Here is a 23,334-nt window from a genome sequence, read left to right as displayed (position 1 = left end):
GTGATTGCAGGGTGAGAGCAGCTGGGCCTGGAAGAGCGTTTTGTTTTTGCAGGGCCGTGGGAGGGAGAGATCCCCGCTCCGTCGGAGCAAGCTGTTTAGCGCTGGCATTTTTCTGCCAAGAGCTGCGCTTCCCGGGATTCCTCGGCCTCCGGCATCTCCCGCCCCCGGCCCGCGCTCAGCACACCGCAGCAAATTCCCCTTCCAGAAGTTATTGCTTTTTAAAGGGATCCTGTCGAGATTAAAACCCCGACAACGCCAGCTGGAAGGTTGTTACTGGAAGTAATCCTGCCCCTTGGAAGGAGCCCAACTTGGAAGGCTTCAGCTGCAAAGCAGGGGAAGGGGTGTAGGAAAGCTGTGCCCCATCTTCGCTGGGACAGGGCAGGATTTGAACACTGGGTCGTTTGCTACTTGGGTTACTAATAAACCCCCTAGGGTTGTTCTGGGGGCAGTTCGAGGAGGGGCTGGCAGCCAGGAGAGGCACCGTGTTGGCTTCAGACTTAACTAGCTCGGGTAGCAGCCACCGGGAGCTTCCTGTGGTCTGGTCTGCCCCACTTCCCTGGTGGGTTTTGCAGCAGGCGTGGGGGTCTAGGCTTGCGCAGCCAGGCTGTGACTGGTCCCACCAGTGCAAAGGGAACTCAGATGCATCTCTGCACTGCAGCCACTGCAATTTCGACAGGTCCTTTGATAGCAGTCCCAGACAACGAGGGCTGGAAGGGAGCTCAGGAGGTCACATCTAGTCCAGCCCCCGGCTCCAAGCAAGACCTGCCCCAACTACATCATCCCAGGCAGGGCTTTGTCTAGCTGGGTCTGCAAAACCTCCCAGGATGGAAATGCCACCACCTCTCTAGGTAACCTGTCCCAGTGCTTTACCGCCCTCCTAGTGAGAATTTTTTTCCTAATAGCCAACCTTAACTTCCCTTGCTGCAGCCTGCACCCATTGCTTCTTCTGCCATCTGCCCCCACTGAGAACAGCCCAGCTCCATCCTCTTTGCAGCCCCCCTGCAGGGAGTTGGAGGTTCAGGTAGCTGCTGATAGATACACAGTAAGCCAGCAAAAACACCCGCAGGTATGTTACTAACTCATGGGCTAGGGACAGAAATTACACATAACAGTATAAGTGACTGGAAACCAGTTCAAATCTGTAACACAACAGAAGTTCAATGCACACAGACTGTTTTCAAAATGGCTAAAACGAGTTTAAGATAAACCTGGATGGATGTAACATCAGACTTTCTTTGCCTCTATTTTCTTGAACAGGGACCGGGACATCCCACCTACCAGAGGTAGGGACAATCTCGGAGCTAGCTCTGTCAGGCCTTGGGTCAGGGCAGATGTAGTTAGGGATCTTCTGGAAGGGCATTTTTAAATCTGCAGGTCCAGATGCCCTCCATCCAAGGGTGTTGCAGGAGCTGGCAGGGGTCATCGCGGAGCCCTTGGCCCGACTATATGAGCATTCGTGGTCATCTGGCCAGGTGCCGGGGGATTGGAAAGTGGCTAATGTGGTCCCCATTTTCAAGAAGGGGAGGAAGGGGGACCCAAGTAACTATAGGCCTGTAAGACTCACCTGGGTGCTCGGGAAGATCTTGGAGGGGATCATCAATGAGCACATCTGTGGGGGTAGCAGGGGGATCTTGCTCAGGGGCAACCAGCACAGGTTCATCAAAGGCAGGTCCTGCCTGACCAACCTGGTTGCCTTTTATGACCAAGTAACTAAATCTCTGGACGATGGTGTCACTGTGGACGTAGTCTTTCTGAACTTTAAGAAGGCCTTTGACACTGTCTCTCACCCCATCCTCATCAATAAATGAAGTGACTGTGGCATTGATGCCTGCACAGTTGGATGGGTAAAAAATTGGCTGACGGGGTGCACCCAGGGAGTAGCGGTGGGTGGGTTGTACACATCCCAGCAAGATGTGAGCAGTGGGGTCCCCCAGGGCTCGGTCCTCGGTCCGCACTGTTTAACATCTTCATCAGTGACTTGGACGAGGGGGTGGAAAGCAGCTGTCCAAGTTTGCTGATGACACTAAGATGTGGGGCGAGGTGGACACACTTGAAGGGAGAGAGAGGCTGCAACTAGATTTAGACAGACTACAAAAGTGGGCAGATGAGAATAGGATGGGGTTGAACGTCGATAAATGCAGGGTGCTGCACCTGGGGAGCAGGAATCCACAGCGCACACACAGGCTGGGGGGCTCCCCTCTTGAAAGCACAGAGGTGGAAAGGGATCTGGGAGTCATTATTAACTCCAGGATGAACATGAGCCGCCAATGCCAGCAAGGCCAGCTATAGCTCGTCCTGCATCCAAAGGTGCATCTCGAGCAGGTCCAGGGAGGTGATCCTCCCCCTCCATGCGGCACTGGTCAGGCCGCAGCTGGAGTCCTGCGTCCGGTTCTGGGCGCCGCGCTTCAGGAGGGATGTGGACAGCATGGAGAGGGTCCGGAGGAGGCCACTCGCATGGTCGGGGGCAGCAGGGCAGGCCCTACGAGGAGAGGCGACGGGACCTGAACCTGTTCAGCCTCAGCAAGAGGAGGCTGAGGTGGGGCCTGGTGGCTGCCTACAAACTCATCAGGGGAGATCAGCAGAAAATAGGTTGATCCCTTTTCTGCCCAGCACCACCTGGGGTGACGAGGAACAGTGGTAATAAGCTGATGGAGAATAGGTTTAGGTTAGAGATCAGAAGGCAATATTGTACAGTTAGGGTGGCCAAAATCTGGAAACAACTTCCCAGGGAAGTGGTCCTCGCCCCTACTTTGGGCAAATTCAAGAGGAGGTTGGACAATCCCCTGTCTGGGGTCTTGTGAACCCAGCATTCATTCCTGCTGTGGCAGGGGGGCAGGTGAGATGATCTGATCAGATCCCTCCTGACCCTAGCTGCTATGAAACTGAATTAGGTAAATCAATTTACTGAACTTCTGTCCCAGATCCTACAGGTAACCCTCACTCTTTTCTGTACTGTACTGTCCTCAGCCAGGGTGCCATGGTGCCTGGGGTGTTAAGGAGAGGCTTTCAAAGGTACCCTATGGTGTCAGTACTGTTAGGTGTACAAATGTGGGCAGACCTAGGATTTTGGAAAGTGGGGGTGGAGATGGTGAGGCGCATCATTTCATATAAAAGCTACACGCTTTCTCTGCGTGGGAAAAAAAACAAGCCTCAAAGCTTTACTAGTATGCTATTATTCGGTTCAAGATGGAAGCAAAAACAAATATTATTCTATTGGAATGTGCATTAATTTGCTATGTCATATATTATGCATTGTGTTGTCATCCCTGCTTTATGATTCAGACATGTGGACCACATGTGCAAGGCACAGGAAGAGACTGAATAGCTTCCACATGAGATGCCTGCATGTGATCCTGAAAATGAAGTGGGAAGACAGACTACCAAACAGAGGTGCTGGAGGGCACAGGATGGACACACTTAAACCACTGCCAAGAAGAGGAGGTTGCAATGGTTTGGCCAGGTCAGGAGAATGGGAGGAGACCGTATCCACAAAAATACTTTATACGGTGGGATCAGCTCTAGAAAGCAGGGCTGCCCTCTATGGCGGTACCACGACACGTCCAGAAATGATATGAAGTTGTTCAACATCAGCATAGAAAGCTGGGAGGAGTGCGCAGAATCCTGGCCGGTCTGGAGGAAACCTCTGGCCCCGCAGTGCGAAGCAGCTTTGATCCAGAGGATTCGGGCAAAGTGAGAAAGAAGAAAGCAACGTGCTGCCAACTTGCACTCCAGCTCAGACCGCCCGTGGATCTGAAATGCTTGTAACAAGCTGTCTTGCTCTCAAACTGGCCTCGTTGGCCACCAACAGATTCACCAGGCATCTGACTAGAGCTCTTGCATCTACAATAGGATCCAGAGGATTGAGAGTTGCCTCCTGTCCTACGCATTTAAAAAACAGGCAAAAAAGCAACCAAAAGATGTTGTTCCTTTTGTTCTGTTCTCATTAGAAATAAATATATGTCTTTCTCAGATTCATAAACTGAAATCGGACCTTTTTCAGCATCTTGATAGGGCATCCGGTGCTTCATTCCCACACTAGCTCAGTTGTGGAAACACTAACTCCAATGTTTCCACAACCTGTGGAATAGGAGCTTGGTGACCATGAGCAGCCAACAGACAGCAGGATGGCACGAGAAAGAATGGCTTGATTAGTGGAACAATTAAGACCATTAAAAAAAAAAGGAGAGAGGGTGCTAACACCAGAAGAGTGAAGCATTTCCACGGATCTACCCCTGTGTGGAAATAATTCACAAGAGCAACTGGGAGCAAATCAGTGCTATGATTCTGCCAGGACAACACCGCTTCATTAACCCAATACGGCATCGTCCCCATGAGCGACAGCGGGAGCTCCTTCGCTCTCTGGGAGGTGAAGCATGGCTACAGGCTCCCGAAGAAAGGAGGATAAATGTGATCTGTGAGAAAACGGGGTGCTCACTACTATCTCTGGCCGTTCCCCGACGAGAGGCCCCAACACTGCCTGTGTATAACTCCACACCCTCGTGGAGGTCACAGGTTAAAATCCCAACCCTCCTAAATGCTTCGTTGTTCACTGCCCGGGTATTGTTCAGACTAGAACAATGGTATGTCCGAGCTACTTTTCCAAACTGTTCAGCAGGAGCCCGGGTAGCCGAAGAGTTGCTTAGATGGGAATGGCCAGTCATTTTCCGTTCCGTAAGTGCTCTTAAGTCCCGCAGACAAAGAAATACTCCCGGTTATCTTTAGGACAGACTTAACTCAGCTATGAATGTATGAAACTTGGATAAATCCCAGAAAAACACTGAAGGAGTAGCCAATCTCCGACAGGCGGTAGGGCTGCTCACGAGAGGAGGCATGCTCGAAGGAAAAACGTGCGAGCACACTGGTGAATTGCTAACTGATGTAGGATTAGAGACAGCCCGTCTTGCCCAGGTCATGATGGACACTGCTTTTAAAGCAGACAAAAATCAAACTTGGAGTACTGCTTGTGCACAAATTCAGTTATCATTGAATATGGATTTTTTCCCAGGTAATAAGCAACATTAAAAATAGAGAATGACCCCTGGCTTAAAGTATCATGGGATGCCTGCAACATTTAAAGAGAAATACCCCTATCAAAGGACCTAGGTTACCACTTGGGACGGCTGTAATAAAGAAAAATGTTCTTTCCTCGTGTGGGGGGTAAAAGAGAGAAATTGGACCACTGCTTATTTGCTAAACACAGGGCTAGGAGAAGGATGCCTTTGGGACTGGAATTTGCATCACCCCGTATGGAAAATAGTTACCCTTGATGGCCCTCGGTATGTGGCACAGTCCCCCTTAGTTCAAATTAGTAGCACCTCGATTGGATTAAGGACCCTATGGAGAGGCTGGCCTCTCAGCCCACCTAACATGACCTGCGTATACGAGTTACCTAACGTGTTGTATGTAACAAAGGGCAACATGTTTGTTGAAAAAGACCACGGCGTTTGCTGCATGAAAGTGGTACCACCTGGACTTCGTGCAATTCGTGTTGCTTAGGAGCTAAAAGTAGAGCCCTTACTCTACTGCAATTAAGTAACCGTACTATTACCCTAAAATGACCAGAAATTTCCTCTGAAACTATATCTCTCAACTTTACGATACCCACTTCATAAGTGTCAGATGTAAACATGCCATGGTTAAAAAACTAGAATAAAATGAAAAATCAGCTGCAAAGCCTTGAGGCAAAGGCTCAGCAAAGTACTCAGTTAGCTCTCCTTGCTCGAGGGGGTGGGTGAATCATCAGTCTGGCTGTCAACGTGCCCAAACCATGTAAATAGTATGCTGTAATCTGTACTATTCATGTATCACCAAGAGTCACCTCAACTACGAGGCTAACCATCCTGAGCATCATAGTATTCTGCACTGCTCTAGTGGCAACAGCTAAATAGTGTTTTAACTGTTGTTGTTGTAAATCTATTCACGCTATGCAAGTTAAATTGATAAATCCCTCCTCATTTCCCAATGTAGTGCATATAGTTCTGGCATTTCAATTGTAGCTATCATAGTGCTTTACAAGCAAGGGGTGGAGTGTAACAGCTGAAAAGTATACCTGTGTAATAAAAGTGCTTGCTGAAGGCTCTATGAAGATTAAACCAAGTGTTTTTTTGTATTTGTTTAAATATTAAGTTATGTGTTGCTGCTAAAAGCCTAATTCAATTTTAAGATGTAGTAAGGCCTTGTATAAAGTAAGGCATAGTAAATTTAGCCAAGCCTAAAAGTAGTAAGGCCCTGTGGTACAGTTAAAATTACCTGATCAAAAAAATGCAAGGCTTGTACTGCTATTAGTCAGTCTAAGGACAGTTAAAGTAAAAAAAAATCTGAGTAGTTGTACGTTATCAGTGTCCTTCAGAAGCTATAAATAAGCTGAAATATCTGAAAACCATTCAGAAGGAAGATGCAGCTCTGTAAAAAAGATTAGTTAGTTGTTGCCTAGATCAGTAGGCCCGTGGACCTGGAGGAGCCCAAGAACTGCATACCACGGTCCTTCCCAGTACCCTTTGGACAGCGCTGCTCGGAGACGCCTGACTTAGCTGAACTTTGTGGAAAGAAACACTTGCTGTGTATCAGGCATCGGAGGAGACTGCTGATAAGTTGCCGACGCGAATTGCTTTCATCTGTCATCATTTGTCTTGTTACTACACATAATTGTGTTTTTGTTCAGTCAATAAATCTTTCTTACCTTTCTACCCCCAACCACACTCTCAATCCTAAACCCTCCACAGGTGGCTGGAACATACACCCCGCACCCCAAGGTACCTGCTTTTACTTCTACCCATTCTCTCAGCCCTGAGCTTTCCACCCCACTCTGCCAGTGCATTGAACAGCCTTCCCCTCCCAAGGGTCCAGCACCATGCAAAAGCTCTTGGCTGGCCTGCTGGGCTGCCCCTGCTCACCTGGGGTCCTTCTCTCTCTGGTTACTCATACAACTGCCCCTATCTGGGACTGCCCATCTGCCCAGGGGTCTGAAGAGGTGAAGCCATCTCCGACCCGCAGCTAGTGGCAGGATAAGCTCACCTGTGTCTGTGTGCAGATGAAAGCCTGGGGGTGGGTCTGAAAACCCCTGGTGCAGAAGCCCCCAAGTTCTGAAGTATTCATGTCCATATGGAGTTATTCAAGATAGGCTTTGAATCCACAGTCTACCTGAATCCAGCTCTGGCTACTGGGCCCCTATGGAGTGCTTGTATATGTCATGGAGTTTAATCCTCCTTCAATTAAATAGGTTTATAAAATTTAAACTTGTTTGTTTTGGAGCGTTACATTAGTGTTTGCACGCACTAGTTTTTTGAACAAGTTAAGCTTTGGGGCATCGCAGCAGTGTTTGCATGCACTAGGTTCTTGAACAAATTAAGCCCACTCTCCAGCCAGCACCACAGGAGAGTGGGATGGTCCCAGGCTGACCCCCAGCCCGGGGACCCCAACCCCATACCCTGCCATGCAGCTGTGGGAGTAGGGAGCCAGCACACGGCACAAGAAAAAATTAAAAAGAGGAAGCAATTTGAAAGCTGTGGCAATTTGAAGAGGTGAACTACAAAAAAGTCGCCATGCCATCTGGTGGATAAAGAGGCTCATCACATATCTTTGAGTGCCTTTGTTTGCACACAATGAATCCATGGATGTGACGCTTTAATTTGCAGTGAACCAAACTAAATTGTATCCAGAGAGTTTTAGTTTAATTTACCAAAAAGACTTTTAAAGCATCCAGAACATCCGCTCATGCAAACAGTCATGTGGGTGCAGCACAAGAAAGGGCAGAAACCATGGCGTGTACAAGTGCCCATGTTGAGCAGTCTCTTCTGTGGTTGCTATGCTAGAGGTTGGCTCCCCTGGTCTGAAATGCAAACCCCACACCCAGAGTGTGACAATAAACACTATAATTTAGAGATGTTCCCTAACTAAGAGAGCTGGGAAGTGGGATGTGGTCCCTCAGTTAGGATGCAGTGAGCTCATTTAGAGACAAAGGGTCTGCCAAAGTTGCCCCATGCTCCACAATTAAAGTATATTGTTTAGTTGTTCTTATTCATTTATTGAACCTGGTGATCACTACTTAAAGGGCAGGTGCATTTCAGCAAGTGGTACTTCAGTGGTCTTACCTCCATGATCAAAGCATCATTTAAGCAATTAGTTATAAAGCTCCCTCATCCCACTCTCATGCCTTGTCCCAAGTGTGCAGAAGGGAAACCGAGGCAGAAGATGGCTATAACTCAGAATCCCTATGCCATCTAAGAATGCCTCCTGTCATGGTTCATGGCGGGGATCAGAGCAAATGGGTAGAGCCAGGAGAAGAAATACTGGAGATTGATGAGCTTAGCCACGGTTTGGAAGCAACCAAGTGTGGGATGAGGTCCAAAGCCAAGAGTGGAAGCTGGGAGTTCTCCATCTCCCCTCAGGTGCACCTGACCATGGTCCTTAATAAGATAGGAGCCAAGCAGAGCTGGGACCTGGCACACCTGGAAAGAGGCAGCAGCTCTGGTGAGGGAAGAAGTCTTCAGGCCAAGTGCTTACCTGCCCTGCCTCCAAACCCCTGCAGCCTCAGAGGAGGCAGGAGCTGAACAGCTCCATGGGACCTGCCCATGTGCCCGCTATGCCAGGGAAAGACCAGCTAGCCAGAGCCATGAAGAAAGTGGCATGCCGCAAAGCCCCATCCCCTGGGTACTGCTTTTGTGGCGAGGCTTTCAGCTGGATGTGGGAGGTCTGGGTTTGAGCCTCCGCTCTGCTACAGCTCCAGGGATACGTCACATCTGCTCCGTGCTCAGTGGGGCTGTTGTCATCTGCCCTGGGGCAAGGAGTTCCTACCTCTGCCTATTTGCATAGGGCCTAGCACCAGGCAGAGCAAGCTGAGGCTGCATTTTGCAGGCCCATTTGGCAGACAGGAAATTGCCCAACAAGCCCAGGGGATCAGCGGATGCTGCAATCGGGGCAGACAAGCACTTTCCCTTTCCCAGGTCCATCTGCTGCTGCAGCCAGACCCCAGGCACGCTGAACAACAGAGGAGCAAGCCTGAATGAGGTGTGAACAGCTGAGCCAGCATAGACAAGCCAGCACCCTTCTCTACTGCAAGCCACACCGACTGCCCTAGAGAGCCAAGCCCGACATGCAAGGCTCAGCCTGCCCCAGGCCCTGGTCCAGCTCTCCCTCTGCACCCATGGAACAAGGAGGGTGTTAAGGGCTGGGGCTTGGGTTTATGATGCTGCCAAGGAAAGTGTGCCCCTAGCATCAGAGGACTTGGGCTGGGCTCACGGGGTTGTATGACCCTTCCCAGCCTGTGCCAAGGCATTTGTATGTGGGGTGGGAGGGAAGCTACATGGGTTGAAGTTGCAGCAAAGAGAGTTTAATTGTAGAAGCAAGGACAAGAAGTGATTGCCCCCCTGGTCGCACTGGTTCAGACGGGGGGGTTTTGCCTTCCTCTGCAGCGAGGGGCACAGCCTTGGCCTGGGGTCTCTGGACTTTCTATTCACGAGTTCTTACAGGAGCTGGGTGTTGGGCACCGTGGGCCCCCTGCTTAAACAGGGGCAGGATCAGGTGTGATGACTGGACTGTGTCAGGATCTATGGTTGCTTTATGAAGAGTTTAGCTTATGGTTTGTCTGGACTGGCTTGGGCAGGGCTGGTCTTGCTTCAGGCAGGGCTTAGACTAGATGTGACCCTGCAGGAGAGGCTGGACGGGCGCTGGGCAGGGCTGATTTGGGCGCAGCCATGCCTCTGCTCCGCTGTGGGGATGTCCCAGATGTCTGGGCTTTGCTGGTTGTCTCACAGGACCCGCAGGAAAATTTTTCCCCTCTGCTGCTTCACTTGTCAGGGGTTTTTTTGCCTTCCCCAGCACCAATGGGTGCTGCTGCAGCCCAGGCTGGGGATGGGGCTGGGTTTGCTGGCACCAACCCTGCAGGGTCCTGGCTGGAGGGTCTTGCCCCTGTGTGCAGGCTCAGGCTGATGCTACATTTGGGGTCAGGAAGGAATTTCCCCCTCTTTTCAGATCCGTACAGACTGGGGGGGGGGTTGTCTTTCCCTGTAGCAGAGACCTGGCATCTCTCCAGTGTCTAGTAGCCCCCTTTGCAGCAGCTGGACATTGGCGGCTGCAGCCACCCTGTATCCCAGGGGCAGGGGCAGGGGCAGGGGCGGGGGCAGGGGCGGGGGCGATGCCTGGAGCTGTGCTGGGGGTGACTGTGTCATGTTGGACCGGGCTGGTTTGGATGGGGCTGATCCTGCCTCAGGCAGGGGTTGAACTGGATGCAACCCCACAGGTCCCTTCCAGCCCCACTTCTCTGTTTCTCCTGGCGGGGAGGCCAGAAAAGGAGCGCGGCCCGTGGGCTGAAGTCTCACAGCCCCCATCCTCCGTTTGACCCGTACCGCCCCACACTGCGGCAGGAGGCCAGGCCTCCACGGTGCAGACGGTCTCAGCTGGGGGTCATCGCCCCCGCTCGCGGGGGGCTGCCACGGAGGCAGGCGCAGTCCTGCGATCTGGGACGGGAGCCCGGGCACGGTCTCATTCTCCTCCAGCAACGAGGGCCTCTCCCACCCGCCCAAATTCCTGAGATGTTCCCAGCTTTGGAGCTAGGGCTGCTTATCAGCTCGGGTTGCAAATTCCAGCCTGGGCCCGGAGGGGTTTCCACCTCTCCCCCTTGCATTTTTATAGGGGTGTTTCCCTCAGGAGTCTCCATCCAGGCACCGCATCCTACTGGAAGGCTTCTCGTCTCCTCCTGCATGAGCATCCCACCTCCAGCTGATACTGGAGACGGCCCCAACCTCCATCTAGCAGGTCCCAGGCTCCCAGCTCCTCCCATGCAATGAGACTGGCTGGTTGGGGGTCTCTGTCCCTGCAGGTGCCCAAGCTGGATGGGCTGGGGTAGGAGCAGGGCATCCTGCGTTGAGGCAGACAACACTTAAGGTCCCTGGGATTCTCCGATGCTTTTGGGACCCCGTCTCCTGGAGCTGGGTGACAACGGGACCACCCAGTTGTTTTCAAGAAGGAAAATCTGCTGCTGTCCTGCAGGGCTGGGCAGGAAACCAGGCAGACCCCATTAAGGAGCTCCCCTCCTCCAGTTCATAAACCCAACCCTGGATAAATCCATCCCTGGAGGGCTCCCGTATTTATCCATATACCACGCACCTCCAAATACACCTCTTTCTGGTGAAGGCAGAAGCAGTTTCCTTGATTACGACACACCCAGTTTTCAAAACGCGATTTCACAGAGGGCAAGAGAGTTGTGCTGTGTGAATATAGACGGTATTTTTAATCTTGCGCTTTAAAGCTGTTTTATGGGCAAAACAGCACCATGGCTCCTGCCCTGCTGGGCTGGGCAGCACCTTTGCCCTTGGGTGGGGAGGGCAGCACCGTCACCCTTGTGTCTCAGGTGGAAAAGAAGGGCCTGGGGAAGGCAAGTGAGATGCCCCTTTTCTCCCAGGATCTGCCCCTTTGATGGGATCCTGGAGGCTTCTAGCTACTGCTGCCTCTTCCTAGGCCAGTCCCCTGGTGCCAGGGGGCTTTCCCCAAGCCCCACAGGCTCCAAGCTCTTCAGTCTCTGGTTTCTGTTTCCTGGCAGGTTCCCCTTTGGCGGTGGAAGCCGCCCCTTTCAGCCCATGCCCAGCAGGCCCTTGAAAGAGGAAGCGGTGCAATTGTGCACTCGGGGCTGCCACGTGACAGGAAGCATCCCTGCCAGGGTTGGATGGCAGGCGTTGGTCCTGTACGGGTGGGAGAGCCCAGGGCTGAGCACCGGGGCTGCTGGGTCCCTGCTTTTTGCTCTTACCTAGAAAAAAAAAACAACCTTCCTTGGTGTGTAGATCCATTGCAATGCAGACATCGGTGTCCGACTGATGCCCAACGCTGCCCGAGGTGCTGGCTCAGAGCATTGCAAGCAGGTTTGCTGGCGGTCCCCGAGCTCTCCAGGTGGAGATAGGACAACAGCGGCAGATCCAGCATTGACAGCCCTGGAGAAAGCAGGGGTCCAGACCCAGTGGGGCCGCAACCGTGGGAGAGGCTGTGGTTCAGGTTGGCCGGTCCTACCTCAACGTCCCATGCTGGCAGAAGCTCCATGTGGCAGATTGACATGCCTCGGTGTGGGGGCAAAGTGTATTTTGGGAAGGTTTCGCATGCCAATGGACCTTGCAGCCAGCAGAGGATGCAGGATGTCTCCGTGTGTCTTCTGCTGGCTGCCGGGGGGGGTGGCAGAAGCCTCTACCCCTTCCCCAGATGAGCAGGAACAGCCTCGGGCTCTTTCTGGCAGCTCTTTGCAGTGCAGGCTGGGCCTGAGCTTGAAGCAAACCACGGTGAGGTTTGAAAGACAGCAGCTGGAACCCAGCGCTCGACCCAGGATGGGAGCCCAGGCTGCGGCGGGCTTGTGTGTGACCCTGCTCCCCCTCAAAAAGTCCCTGAGAAGCCACAAGAACTTCTCCTTGCCGTGAGCCAGGAGACGTGGGTGCAAGAAGCAACAAGGAGGATGAACCACCCGCTCAGGGGTTTTCAGGGAGTTGAGCAGGGATCATCCCGGGGTGCCTACCCCCACCCGGGGGGTGCGAGGTGGAGAAGGAGCTGGCTCTGGGTCCTACAAGGTCCAAGGGCGAAAGAGGCACAGAGCCATGAGTTGCAACACAGCTGCAAAGGTCCACGTCTGACCCGGGCTCTGCCAGCCCCAGGCTGTGGAAGCAGGATTATTCACTGATGAAATCTCCTTTCAATCAGCATAATTTTCACGGGATCCAGCTGAGTCGGGTTTGACTCACGCGTGCCACTCCCCCGGGGAACTGCCCGGCCTGACGGAGGTTACCTGCTGCGTGGGTTGTGGCCTGGTAGCGGGGTTTCCTTCCCCTTTGCATGGGGTGGAGAAATCAGCAGAACTCGGAAGTGCACCCGAGACGGAGGCTGAGCTCTGTACAGAGCTCCTGACCTGCTGCCCCCTCCAGACCCAGTCCCAATTCACCAGAAATGGGAGTACAGGGGTTTGCAGGGCTCAGGTTAAGCCCTGCAGCATAAATGCACCATTAGTGTTATTACTGTTAGCTGCTTTTCTCCAATTCCCACCTTATGTGGGCACTGCAGGAAGCCGCGCTGTCCTGGCAGAGGAGCTTGCCAGGTGTGCTGAACCCTAAACACGTGACCGAGAAGACCTAAAACAGCAAGTTTTATCTGTGGAGCTGTAGGCAACTTCTGCAGACCCTCTTATCTAGCTCTGATGGACTGACTGGGCCCTTAACCCAGGAGAGGCTGAAGGAGCTGGGCGGGTTCAGCTTGGGGAAAAGGTGCTTAACAGGGGACATGGCAGCAGTCTGCAAAGCCCTGAAAGGCTGCCAGAGGGACGAAGGAAAGCGCCTGGTCTCTCCTGCCGCAGCGAGGAGGATGCAGAGCCGTGGCTGGAAGAAGCAGCAAAGGAGGTTTAGGCTGGAGATCAGGAAATGCTTCGGCACTGTCAGAGCAGGGAGGTCGCGGGAGAGATGCCAGGGATGGGGGGGCTCTCCATCGCTGGAGGGGTTCATGGAGAGGCTGGATGGGCACTGGGAGGGGATGATTTGGTGTAGGGGTGCCCATGCTCTGCTATGGGGATGTCCCAGGTTTCTGGGCTGTGCTGGCTGCTCCATGTGTCAGGGGGTTTTAAGCCTCCCCGAGAGGCGCTGCATGCTGCTGCGGCCCCGGCTGGGGATTGCATAGATTTCACGGACAGCAGGGGCTGGAAGGGACCTCGTGAGATCGGCGAGTCCAGCCGCCCTGCCAGAGGCAGGAAGTCTGCAGGGATCAGGTGATCCCAGCAAGATAAGCATCCAAACACCTTTTCAATGAGTCCAGAGAAGGTGCTTGCACCGCGTCTGGGGGGGAGCCTGTTCCAGACCTCGGACACTCGGACTGCAAAGAAGTTTTTCCTTATATCGAGTCTGAAGTGGCCTTCTGGGAGTTTGTGGCTGCTGGACCTTGTTATGTCTTGGGGAGCCAGCAACTATTGCTCTCCCAGATCCTGATGCACCCCCATTACGTACTTATAAGCAGCCACCAAGTCCTACCCGAGCCTGCGCTTCTCCAGGCTGAAGGGTCCCGTGTCCCTCAGCCTCTCCTCGTGTGGCTTGCTCTCTTGGCCTCATACGAGTCACTCTCCTCTGGACTCTCTCGAGCTTGTCCACATCCCTCCTGAAGTGAGGGTCCCAAAACTGGATGCAGTACTCCAGTTGCAGTCTCACTAAGGCCGAGTAAAGCGGGAGGATGACGTCCCTGGTTTTGCTCAAGATGCACTGATAGATGCACACCAGAGTTTGGTTTGCTCTGCTGGCCACGGTATCACACTGGGGGCTCATTTTCATCTTGTCAGTCAAGACGCCCAAGTCCCTTTTGGTCGTGGTGCTAGTAAGCATAGCACCGCCGAGCCTATAAGTATGGTGCTGTTTTTTTCTCCCGAGGTGGAGTTACCCTGCTTTCCTCTACATTGAAGACCATCAGATTTTGGTCTGCCCACTTCGCAAGCGTGTCCAGGTCAGTCTGTATCCCCAGCATGCCCTCCAGCGCGACTGCCTTCCCCCGTAGTTTAGTGTCGTCCGCAAACTTTACCAGTCTGCATCTGACTCCCAAATCCAGGCCTTTAATGAAGACATTGAAGAGGCCTGGGGGACTCCACTTCAAGGGGTAACCTTGAGCCATGTTGATTGTTCCCATCAACTAGGACCCTTTGGGTCCAACTCCCGGAGGGAGTGCCCGCAAGTGGCAAGGTGTGGTGACTGCCTCTGTGAATGTGGGGAGATACATGGTACCTTGATTTTAGCAAAGCTTTTGGTACGGTCTCCCACAATATTCTCGCAGGCAAGGTAAGGAAGAATGTGCTGGAGGAATGGACGGGAAGGTGGATAGAAAACTGGCTGGAGCATTGGGCTCAGAGGGCAGTAATCAATGGCTCAATGTCTAGATGGCAGCTGGTATCAGGTGGAGTCACTGTGAGGTGGGTCCTGGGCCAGCTGTCTTCAATGTCTTCATCAATGACCTGGAAGATGGGATGGATGCACCCTCAGCAAGTCTGCAGATGACACCAAGCTTTGGGGAGCTGGAGATACGCTGCTGGGTAGGGCTGGGATGCAGCGTGACCTTGACAAATTGGAGGATTGGATCAAGAGAAATCTCATGTGGTTCAACAAGGAAAAGTGCAAAGTCCTGCACTGAGGAGGGAGCGATCCCCTGCACCGGGGCAGGCTGGGGCGACGGGCTGGGCAGCAGCTCTGCAGAAAAGGACCTGGGGGTGACAGGGGACAAGAAGATGGATATAAGCCAGCAGTGTGTCCTTGGTGCCAGGAAGGCGACTGGCATCCAGGGCTGCATCGGTAGGAGCATTGCCAGTAGGTCAAGGGCAGTGATTCTTCCCCTCTATTCAGCACTGGGGAGGCCACATCTGGAGTCCTGTGTCCAGCTGTGGCCCCCACTACGGAAAGGATGTGGACACATGGGAGAGAGTCCAGTGGGGGGCAATGGAAATGGTTGTGGGGCTGGGGGCCATGACTGGTGAGGGGAGGCTGAGGGAAATGGGCTGATTTAGTCTGCAGAAGAGAAGACCGAGGTGGACTGAATAGCAGCCTCCACCTCCCTGCAGGGGGGATGCAAAAAGGATGTGGCTGGTCTGGTCTCAGTGGGGACAGACGACAGGACAAGGAGCAATAGGCTCAGTCTGCAGCAAGGGAAGTTGAGGTTAGATACTAAGATAAACTTTTTAACTAGGAGGTTAGGGAAGCACTGAAACAGGTTACCCAGAGCAATTGTGGACCCTCCATTTTTGGAGGTTTTTAAGACTGGGCTAGACAAAGCCTTGGCTGGGATGAGATCTTGACAGTTTCTCTAGGACTTCACTGTCAGTCACTTTCACACCTGAGTTAACGTCTTTAGCTAGGACTAAAAGCAGTCTGCAGGGCTGTGCAACAGAAGAAAGACAGGGCCGGGAAGGGCTGAGTGACAGCAGCACTGCAGAAGAAAGGCCAGGTTGAGGAGTGGAAAATCAAGACCAATAAATGAGGGAGCTGTTCACACCTCTGGAGTGTAGAAAGATGAGCAGGAATCAGACAGATCATAGTGAGCCATGAAGTCAATTCGCTTCCTCATTGCTGCCTGGGTAGAAATGCTGCTGCCTCTGCCAGGCTGTTGGCTTAAAGAGTGGGATCAGGGACTGCATCCTTGCACCCCACAGATCCACCCCTGGTGTGTGGCACTCGGATGCCATATGCAAAACAGGCGTGTGAGTGCCCATGATATCTTGAGAGTTGCGGAGGGCAGCCCCAAAACTGATGGTTCCTCCCAGCCCCCCAGCCTGGAGCTGAGGATGACTTTTCAGCCAGTGGCACGATGAACTTGGTCCTGCCCAAGCTCTGGGTGTGAGGGGGCAGCCCCGAGCCCTGCACCCGGAGCTGGTGGGAGTTGCATCACTTGCCAACCCTAAGGCTGGCTCAGGGTAGGGACTTTCCAACATCTCCAACCCAAGCCCTGCACTTAAAAGCTGCCTGAAAAGATAAAACTGAAAAAAAAATACCAAGATAGAAGGAGTGAAACTGCTGACAACAGCACCCACTTCCCCAGACCAGGAACATTAGAGTCCCAGAAGGGGAAGTGAGACTGCTCTTGGATTCTTCCCCACTCCAGGGATTAAATAGCAGTCCCCGGGACCGGCCCGGGCAGACACTGGCTCCCGGATCCGGCGCGACGGCCTTGCAGGGCGAGGACGTCGCAAGGCGCCGGCGGCTCCAGGGGCAGGTACCGTTCCTGTGCTGCGGTCTGCAGGCAAGGCAGGAGGCACCTTGAAGGCTCGCTGGTTCAGAGAGGAAGAAGCTTGCCTGGGTGACAGCCACTGAGGATGCACGTGCAGAAAGGCTGGGTTTCCACGGAAAGGAAGGGGCAGGGGGAGGGACGCTGCCGATAGATGCACAAGATGGATGGGTACGATCCCTAGGGATAAGCCAGGCATGTTGGGGTTGGCAGCCAGACTGGGGCAAGACTCCAGGGTCTCTGCTGAGACCATGGTTGGCACCACCCCATCGAGGGACGATTTCTTGGTCCACAATTTTACGTGGGTTGTTTAAGGATGCGGGATCAGTGCGTCTCGAAGGTACTATTTTCTGCTTTGCTTCTCCAAGAAAGGCTCGCAAGGGGCAGGGGGCGCAGCCAACCTGGGGGGCAGAGGCAGTGGACCCACCTGGGTCTCTGCGGTACCACATAAGCCTGTCCGGGTTATGACCTCCTGGACACATGGGGTTTGAAACGTGTGGCCAGCTTGCACAGGAAGAGGGGAAGCTCCCGACCCTCTGAGCGGGCACCGTCACCAGGTCGGGGAGGGTCCTTAGGTGGAGAGATCCCCTTGCTCTGTGGATTCAACGCAGAGAGGACCTGAGCAGATCCGCACTGTGTAGACAGGGGTGGGAGACCTCGCCTCCCGGATGTCCCGTCCTCCCAGTCCCGAGAACGGGTTCTCCTGTCTCCAGATCAGACCCGAAACCATAGGGCTGGCTCAGATCCAGGAGCCGCCATCCCCCGCCTCATCGGGATGCATTCGTGGGGAGGAACCTGCACTGCAGTTTGGGGTCGAGAGGAAGGGAAGGCACCAATTAAAAGAACAAATGATGCAATGCTGGCTGGATGGCACATGCCCGGGGGTGGGAGCCAGCGGGTCGAGGTGGGCATTGCCAGGGGTCCTGCTCCTCTGTGCAGGTGCCTTCGGCACGGCAGCGCTGTGGGCACCCCGGGATGATGGGGGGTACCTGCCCTACCAGCAGAAGGGATAACCTTGAACATGGCCAGCAGCTGGAGAGAATTTAGGTACCCGTTGGCTTTGCACAGGGACAGCAGCTGCTCGTTTCACCCGAGCAGAGGCGGATGGGCACCGTACAGGTGACCGGGTGGGAGGGTCAGTGCTGGCTCCCAGCAGCGCGTACTCAAGGACACCCCTAGGTCCTCGGCGCGGGGGTCATCCCTCCTGCTCCTGGGCTCCACGACCACCCTGGCAGGGTCAGAGCCATCGCCACATCTGGGGGCAGGAGTCCTCTATCTTCAGGGCAGGGGAAGGGTTGGTAGGTTTGGGGGAACAAGGGGGGGTGGGATTGGGGAGGACATTTGGGGAGGGTGGTGGGAGCTCCCTGGCATGAGAAACAGGGTAGTGGGAGTGGTTGGGCATGGTGGGGAGGCATGGGTATGGGTTTTCTATGCCTAGATATGATGGGGGTCGGGCAGCCCAGTTGGGCCGGACCAGGGATTTGCTCTCCTGGGCGCCAGGCAGCCCGGGGATTCATGCAGTTTTGAACCCTGGGGTGGTGTGTTGGGAGTCTGCCATGGGTTGTTTTGTCTTGGACTAAACCTCTCCGAGCCTTTGCGGCAGCTAAACCCAGTGGATAAATTGTATGTTCTTCTTCTGCTTCTCTGAGAAGCAACAAGCAAAGCTCTCCTGCTCCATCCAGCCCTGGGGAGGCCTCCCCTGCAGCCCGGCGTCCAGGGCTGAGGCCGGCACTTCCAGAAGGACGGGGGCAGGTTGGAAAGAGCCCAGCTCAGAGCAACCAAAATGATCAGGGGCCTGGGAGGCAAGAGTGATGATCACAGGCTGGAAGAGCTGGGGGGACTGAGTCTGGAGAGGAGAAAACTGAGTGGGGATTTGATCACAGTCTGCAGATCCCCCAGAGAGGCTGGAGATGGGCTTTCCTCTGCAGCTGCAGGGGACAGGACTAGGAGCAACGGCCTCAACCTGCAGCCGGGGAAACTGAGGCTGGAGATGAGGAGGACCCTTGCGACTCTGAGCGGGGCTAAACACTGCAACCGGCTCTTAGAGACCCCTGGCAGTTTCTCAAAGCAGGTTGCAAAACCCTTGGTCAGGATGGTTGAGTCAGGGCTGGTCCTGCTTTGAGCAGGGGCTGGACTAGATGTGACTCCATGAGGTCCCCTCCAGCCCCGTGCTCCTACAGTGCATCGTCTGTGCTGGAGACAGGGGTACGGGCCACAGCTGGACGCTGCCTTGTCCTGCTGGGTCCGTGCTGGTTGTCTCCGTCGCGGGCCTAGCTCATGGACAGCTCGTGGATGCTTTCGGACCGCAATGACATCTTTTCCCCATGGAGTGAGATCACGGCCTCCAGGAAGGGCTGAGTTACAACAACAGGGGCTTCAGAGCTGCAGGTTTGCATTGCGGTTTCCCCCATGCCAATGCTACCGTTGCACTGGCTGGCTCCAGGCAGGTGCCACAGCAAGGTGCCGGGCACTGTCCTGACCTGAGTGTCCCAAGGAATTTGTCATGTAAATGAAACACCATGGGTGAAAAGGGAAACTGAGGCAATGGGGGTTGGTTCAAGGTGGCACAGCACACGCTGCCTTGAGCAAGGGGCTGGATAGATGACCTTGTGAGGTCCCTTCCAGCCCGGCTTTCCTCTCATCCTGGGCAGGACTAGGTACAACACCCAGGTATCTGCTTTCTAGGCTCCTAAACCACGCTCTGGCAATGGTCCTAAACACCTCATCAGACTGGGGTGGGCTGAGATCAGTGCTTCTCACCCAGGGGGTATGAAATCCTTTTAAGGGTGCCACAGGGTGCTGGGAAATGTGAGCACTGGAAGCGTGCAAACACCTCCATGTGATTCACAAGACAATCCCAGAGCTTCCCCCTAGGAATCTGCAAGGTCCAACCCACCCACCCTGCCCTGCTGGGGTCTGGCTGAGGCCTTTGCAAGAGAAGAATTACTCTAGGATTTTTCCCTAGTCAAGAAGCAAATGAAAGCCAAGACCTGGTATTTTCCAAGGGTCCTGGAGCCTAACAAGGGGGTTGGAGCCTAATGAGGGAGAGCCCCTGCCTTCGCACCTCCGCCCCAAGCTGCCCCGACGCTCGGTGGCAAATGAGCACTGAGTCCTGAAAGCAGCTCCCAGCCCTGCATTGAGCTAAACACAAATTCTGTACCCAAATGCATGCCACGCAGGCCTGGGGCACGAGTTTGGGAGCTGCCTGTTGGCCTCGGCCCCATCCCAACACCCAGTGAAAATGAAACCATGAAACCGGGGCAGGAGAAATGAAACTCGGGCGAGCGCCGCAGGCAGCAGAAGCAGTGACCCCAAGACACAGCCGGGCCAGTGATTCCCCCAAGGTCAGCAGCTGTGTCAGGCTGCCACGGTGCCACTCAGGCACTTCCCCAATTTCCCTGCGGCTTTGGAGCTGCCCCAGGAAGCCACAAGAGGCTCTGGGACCCCCCTGGGCTGCACTTGGGGAGCGTCGACGCTTTGGGCAGGGGTGCTCAACCCCGGGGCCGCTGAGCCGTGCCCCACGCGGACCCACCGATCTGAAAAGCAGGCGGTGGCAGCAACAGTTGCCCCCCCGCTGCCAAATTTCCAGACGGGTGATACCCCCGGCGTGCAGGATGGGCATGTGGAGGTGGCCTGGTGCGGCCCCAGTCCTGCAGCACGGGGCTGGAGACCTCACAGTGCTGGCCCCGATCCTGGCACAGCCTGGCCCCACGTCGCTCCTAGGCTCTGCCCCCGGGCAGATTGAGTGCATCTGGCTTAGGGGCTTCTGACCGCAATAGCTGGCTCCAGCCCATCACTGAAGATCCCTGCGGGTCTTTGCTTCAGGGACCAGCCTCCCGCGCGCTTCCTCTGGCTTGACCCTCTTTTCTGTGCCCCCAGGACTTGCTGACACAGCCACGATGCCTCTTGTATGGCAGCTTCTGCTCCTGGCGCACCATGTCCTGCAAGGTATGGCCTCGTATTGAGCCCTAACGATGATGCCCGGTAGCCGCCCGTTGGCTCTGCTCCCCCCATGACCCCAGGCAGCTGGATTTTCTCTCCCAGCTTTGGAGGCAGCCCAGGCTAGGGAGCTTCCTCCCTTCCACCCGTGGGAGATACCGGGCCTGGGGGACGCCCAGAGCAGCCCCTTTCCCACCAGGATGTTGCCCATGAGTCATGGGCTGGGCACTGTGACCTGGGCATCAGTCCCAGCAGAGAAACGCATCTGGTATTACCAGCAGATTGGTTTCTGCCGGTGCCTAATGCCCCTCTCCCCCCTCTGCTGCTCACAGCCCTTGGCTCGTGGGGGGTCACCAGCCCCGAGAGTCTCCGCGGCGTGCGCGGCTCCTGCGTGGTGATGCCGTGCACCTTCAGCTACCCCGACTCCGTGTCGGCCGCGCAGGGCATCGTGGCCATCTGGTACAAGGACTACGACAGCCAGAACTCCGTGGTGTACCACTCAGCAGAGCCCAAGAAAGTGGACGCCGGGTTCAGGGACCGGACGCAGCTCATAGGAGACCTGGCTGCACGCAACTGCACCCTGCTGCTGCGGGACGTGGGGGTGGGCGACAGCGACAAGTACAAGTTCAGGTTCGAGATTGTGGATGGCGACCGCTGGGTGGATACCAGGGGCGTGATGCTGACCGTGACGGGTGAGTATGGTAGGGAAGGCGGGTGTGTCCTAGGCCTAGAGACGTGGGGCTGGGTCACATCCCGTCCCAACCCTGCTTGGGGCAGGATCAGGCCCTTCCAAACCAGGCCAGACACGACACAGCCCCGGGCATCGCCCCTGCCCCTGGAAAGCAGGGGGGCCACGGGAGCTGCAGAGAGCCCAGGCCGAGGCAGCAGAGGAAGGCAAAACCTCCGCTGGGGCAGTGTGGAGCAGATGTGCCGCCTTCCTCCCCAAAGACACCCCCGAGTACCCTCCTTCTCCCTCTCCCCAGACGCCCCTGACAGCCCGGCCATCGCTTCCATGGAGGAGGTGATGGAGGGCGCGACCGTGAGCTTCGTCTGCTCCAGCCCCTACGTCTGCCCGTACGACAGCATCGCCCTGCAGTGGAGCGGCTACAACCAGCAGGCCTCCGCCGTGTCCGGCGCCGTGCAGCTGGACACATCTGGCACCCAGAGCTGGCAGACCCTCAACACATCCTTCTCCTGGAAGGACCACAAGAAGAAGCTGCAGTGCGAGCTGTCAGTGGGATCCCTGCGGGCCACGGGGGAAATTACCGTGAAGGTGAAGCGTAAGTCAGTCTTTTTCCATGTACCGGCTGGGCTGAAACGGTCACTTCTTCCCATCCCGCAGAGATTTCGGTCCTGCCACTGCCCACCCAAAGACCCTGGCCAAAACCCAGCTCACCCAGTCACGTCCGGCTTCCCCTTCTGCCGGGTCAAACGCGGCGTCTCAGCCAACAGCCCTGTCCTGGGATGCTGCATGGCTACGTGCAGGTAAAACAGCGGCCTTGCTCAGCCCCAGAGGTGGCTGCATTCTTGTGCATTACTGTATTGACTCAAATCCAAGATGAAGACCCCCCCCCCCCCCCATTTAACACAGGGGAAAAGTCCCTCATTTGGGGTTCAAATGCAAGCAGCAAAGGAGCAGGTGGCTGCTGGTTCTGACCTGCAGTTGGGGCCCCAGCTGCTGCCTGCCCCACTATCACCTGCCCCCATAGGAGCATAGATTCATAGAAGTCGGGTCAGGAGGGACCTTGTAGATCTTCAAGTCCGACCCCCCGCCTGGGCGGGAGAAAAACTGGGCTCAGATAACTCCAGCCAGGTAGGCATCCAGCCTCCTCTTAAAGACCCCCAGGGCAGGAGCCAGCACCACTTCCCTTGGAAGTTGGCTCCAGATCCCGCCGCCCTGCCCGGGAAGTAGTTCTTGTGGACGTCTAATCTAAACCTCCTCTCCAACAACTTGTGGCCGTTATTCCTTGTTATGCCGTGGGGCTTAGGGGAAACAAGGTCTCTCCCAAACCCTTCTGGTCCCCCCTAGTGAGTTTATAGACAGTCACCAGGTCCCCCCTCAGCCTTCTCTTGTGGAGGCGGAACAGGGTCAGGTCCTGCAGTTTCTCCTCGTAGGGCCTGCCCTGTTGTACCCGGATCATGCGAGTGGCCTCCTCTGGACCCTCTCAGTGTTGTCCACATCCCTCCTGAAGTGCGGCGCCCACAACTGGACGCAGTACTCCGGCTGTGGCCAGAGCAGTGTGGCATAGAGGGGGAGGATCACCTCCCTGGCTCTACTTGAGATGCACCTGTGGATGCACGACAAGGTGCGGTTAGCCCTGCCAACCGAGACCTTGCATTGTCGGCCCATGTTCATCTTGGAGTCAATAATGACTCCCAGATCCCCTTCTGCCTCCGTGCTCTCAAGAAGGAAGTTTCCCATCCTATAAGTGTGCTGCTGGTTACTACTGCCCACATGCAGCACCCTGCACTTGTCAGTGTTGAAACGCATCCTGGTTTTGCTAGCCCACCCCTGTAACCTATCCAGGTCTTGCTGCAGTCTTTCCCTCCCTACTAGTGTGCTCACCTCACCCCAAATTTTGGTATCATCAGTGAATTTAAACAGGTTGCTTTTCACCCCGTCATCCAAATCGCTGATATAGAGATTGAACAGCGCGGGCCCAAGGACCGAGCCCTGGGGGACTCTGC

At 55.0% G+C, this 23,334-nt stretch overlaps 1 protein-coding gene across 1 annotated transcript in view; it reads left to right on the top strand.

Annotated features, from left to right (window-relative positions):
* Positions 1-16,610: 16,610 nt before the first annotated feature.
* Positions 16,611-23,334, top strand: part of SIGLEC1 (sialic acid binding Ig like lectin 1) — a 35,753-nt gene continuing 29,029 nt past the window's right edge. Inside the window, exons 1-4 of the mRNA XM_090035163.1 lie at positions 16,611-16,695; positions 20,587-20,655; positions 20,979-21,338; positions 21,630-21,926. Coding sequence (XP_089891289.1) covers positions 20,607-20,655; positions 20,979-21,338; positions 21,630-21,926 — 706 coding nt within the window. The 5' untranslated portion in view covers positions 16,611-16,695; positions 20,587-20,606. The remainder of the gene's footprint in view (positions 16,696-20,586; positions 20,656-20,978; positions 21,339-21,629; positions 21,927-23,334) is intronic.

Source organism: Crocodylus siamensis, chromosome 2 (assembly GCF_052110815.1).
Source record: "Crocodylus siamensis isolate JL-2025a chromosome 2, ASM5211081v1, whole genome shotgun sequence".
Taxonomy (NCBI): Eukaryota; Metazoa; Chordata; order Crocodylia; family Crocodylidae; genus Crocodylus; species Crocodylus siamensis.
Note: the sequence above shows the minus strand (reverse complement) of the source record. Positions and strands in the feature narration are given on the sequence as shown.